Source organism: Medicago sativa, chromosome 6 (genome assembly GCF_051527215.1).
Source record: "Medicago sativa cultivar Bolivia chromosome 6, Bolivia_mono, whole genome shotgun sequence".
NCBI lineage: Eukaryota > Viridiplantae > Streptophyta > Magnoliopsida > Fabales > Fabaceae > Medicago > Medicago sativa.
The window spans coordinates 92,428,739-92,431,890 of NC_140754.1; the positions used below are offsets into that span (position 1 = coordinate 92,428,739).

General features: G+C 32.5%; 1 protein-coding gene across 1 annotated transcript; it reads right to left on the reverse strand.

The window, feature by feature from the left end:
• Positions 1-227: 227 nt before the first annotated feature.
• On the reverse strand, positions 228-536 carry LOC146918260 (uncharacterized). The gene has a single exon (XM_085722031.1). It carries the CDS (start codon positions 534-536, stop codon positions 228-230), a length of 309 nt encoding a protein of 102 aa, XP_085578157.1.
• Between the last annotated feature and the right edge of the window lie 2,616 nt (positions 537-3,152).

Sequence of the window (3,152 nt, forward strand, 5' to 3'; positions counted from 1 at the left end):
TTAGGGAGATGAACATGTGAGAATAGGAATGATGTGGGTGTGAGTTTTAATTAGGTTGCTCTTCCAGAAAAAAGAAATGACGAATTTTCTTTTTTTTTCTTTTTGAAAGAAAAAGAAATGACGAAATTAAATGGCTATAATTTAACCTTACTCAAAAGAAAAGTTTTTTTTGGTTACAAAGCTAATAAAGGAAAAAAGGAAACAACAGAAAGAGAAAAAAAGGGAAACTAAGCTCTTAAGAACAAAGTTCCTTGAGCATCAAGCCTAAGCAGCAGGCGGAGGTCATCAGGAGGCTGAGGATGCACGACCAGATTGTCATCAGATGAAGCTCCCAACTTGGCGAGAAAATCGGCACATTGGTTTCCTTCACGGAGCGTGTGATGAAGAGACACATTATCTTGAGATAGCTGTTCTTTAATTTCATGAAGAAGCACCGCGTAGACGTGGTATTTGGAGAATGCTTCCTTGATCATATTGATAGCAAGAGTAGAGTCTGAATAGCAAGCTACAGGGGCAAAACCCAAATCTTTTGCCATTTTAAGGCCGTGAGAAATTGCTGAAAGCTTTGCGTGCAAAATATCAGTAGAGGACGGAATAAAACCTGAGAAACCAGGAAGATAGAATTCTCAAAAATTATTGTATTGATATTTTTAATTACACGTCACATCGTAAATATAGTTCTTTTGTGGATAAGTATAGGTAATTAAGTTTTCATGAAGAAAATATAGGTAAATACTTTATTTTTTTTAAGTACGCACTACGGTCATGAAATATAAGCAAAAATCCATATTTTAGATTCATTCAATAAATGATGTATGTTGTTTACAATAAAAACCACATACATCATTTATTGAATGAATCTAAAACATGGATTTTTACTTATATTTGTGACCGAAGGGTGTAGAGTTTAAGTTAGATACCTTTCCCTTAAAAAAAAGTTATATACGGTTGACACAAAAGTTTTGCACATGTACCAAATATTCAACAATGTGTTGCAACATCAACTAATGAAGTACCACAAGTTATATGTCTTTTTTTTGGTAATAAGTTATATGTCTTTTATTCATTAAAAACGATGTAATAACATATCATTAAATACACATGTAAAACTTTTGTCTTTATGTCTTTATCACATGACGAATCACCTAATTAATTTTTTTTTGACAAAAACATGACAAGTTTAAAATATTAACGAGTCGGTGACTAGTTTAAAAACCGCTTGCAAAGACACACAAAAAATTATTTAACTATTTCTTAAGAGCATACCACTAAAGTGGGGTGGGTGTAGTGGGATGATTGGGTGGGATACATGGTGAATTTTTTTTTTCCTGCCCCTATCATCAAAAAATTTGATATGTCTCGCCCCTAGTTGAAAACTATTGATACAAATACCCTTGTCCTCCAATTGAAATGGCGAACATAACCATTTTTTATCTACTCTCTCGAGCGAGTTGCAGGCTTTTTCTAAGTTCTACAAATGAAATGGCGAGCATGATTTTATTTTATTTTTCTGTTCTATTTGAAATGGCGAGCATGCATGGTTTTTTTTTTTTCATTTAATTTTTACATGTTTGCCAATGAAAATGGCAACCATGCCCATTTTTTTTTTCCAATTTTTTTGTTCATGCGGTCACCATTTTTGCTCTCACATGAAATTTCTCTCACATGCAATAATAAAAGCAATTCATAGTGCTGTTATGTAAATCAATTCATAGTGCTCTTATGTAAAGCACTCACATGCAATAATACAATCAAGGGATTGATTTGGACTATTTTGTTAACTATCGTGGGATTAGAAGATCATTCATACGAATAGGTGCAGCATAACAATTAGGGAAACATCGATGATTCGAAAGACCTAAACTCATCTTTCTCTTATTCTTAAAAACCAATTCTATTTTCAGCAATTACTTTTATGCAATCAAACCAATCTACTGCCTAGTGGCAAATCAAAACAACTTTTATACATCCTAAAATACAACGTAGTTGAATTATTGAGATTAAAAACAAAGTCCTCGTGGGATCGATATTTTTACTACTTCGATAGTATTTGGTGCACTTGCCAATCTCCTATCAAGTTTTTGGCGCCGTTGCCGGTGTAACACCCCAATTTTCTTATACTTAAAAATGAATAATATTGTGTCAAAAAAAATATTGTGATTGATTATCATTATAATGTATATCTTTGATATGATGTGATAATTTCTACTTGTTTGGTTTGCGTGTTTGCATAATAAATTACCGAAGTTTGATGATAGTAAAGCTATTTAAGATATTTTATTTATCGATTTATTATTCTAATCATTATAGAAAAATGATAGTATTTTTGGGAAAATATTAGTTATGAATGAGTAAAATAAAATTAGCTTATATTATGAGTGGATGAATAGAATAAATGAGTGGGTGTATATAGTCGAGTGGGCCTAATTAATACCCGAGAAGATATGAACCAACGAGTGTTAGAATGGATTGATCCATATGCAATATATTTAGATTAAGAGACTTAAAACCCTAGTAACCTAAGAGCGAGAGAAGGAGAAGTAAAGCCGTTAAGGGAAACAAGGTAGCTATTTGTTTCGATTAGCATTTGAGTTATTTGTCGCTATGCCGGGTGAAAAAGAGACGCAACCATATGGAATTGTTTGAATCCGTTGCTATCATTGAGTTCATTACGTCTTCTGAAACCTTTAATCCAGGTATGGGGTGAGAGAGAAGAGTTCGAGATCATGAGTGTAAATTAATTGGGATGAACGGGAAAGCCGTATTTCCCAAAGTTCATTCGAGGCTCACCGCGACGGTTGTAGCCCTTTGAGAGAATAATTAATTAATGTGCAAATTTAGATGTGGGAGGTTAAAAGAAGAATTAGAAACATTATTAAGGTGTTGCTTGATTTAAATCATGTGAATATGTGGTATTTGAAGTCATGGATAAATTTGCGGGTGCTTATGCTTGATTTGCCGCAACTATTTAGATTGATGATTTATTTAATGATTGATATAGATGTGATGTTATGTATTAGAAGTTGGAATTGTAGTGGTGTCGTATGCCTAGTATAAATAATAGTTTATTTTTTTAAGTGATTTTATAGAGATAATAATTGAAATTATTCTTACTATCTTTGAATGTGTTTGAAATAAGATTTATTCTCCTT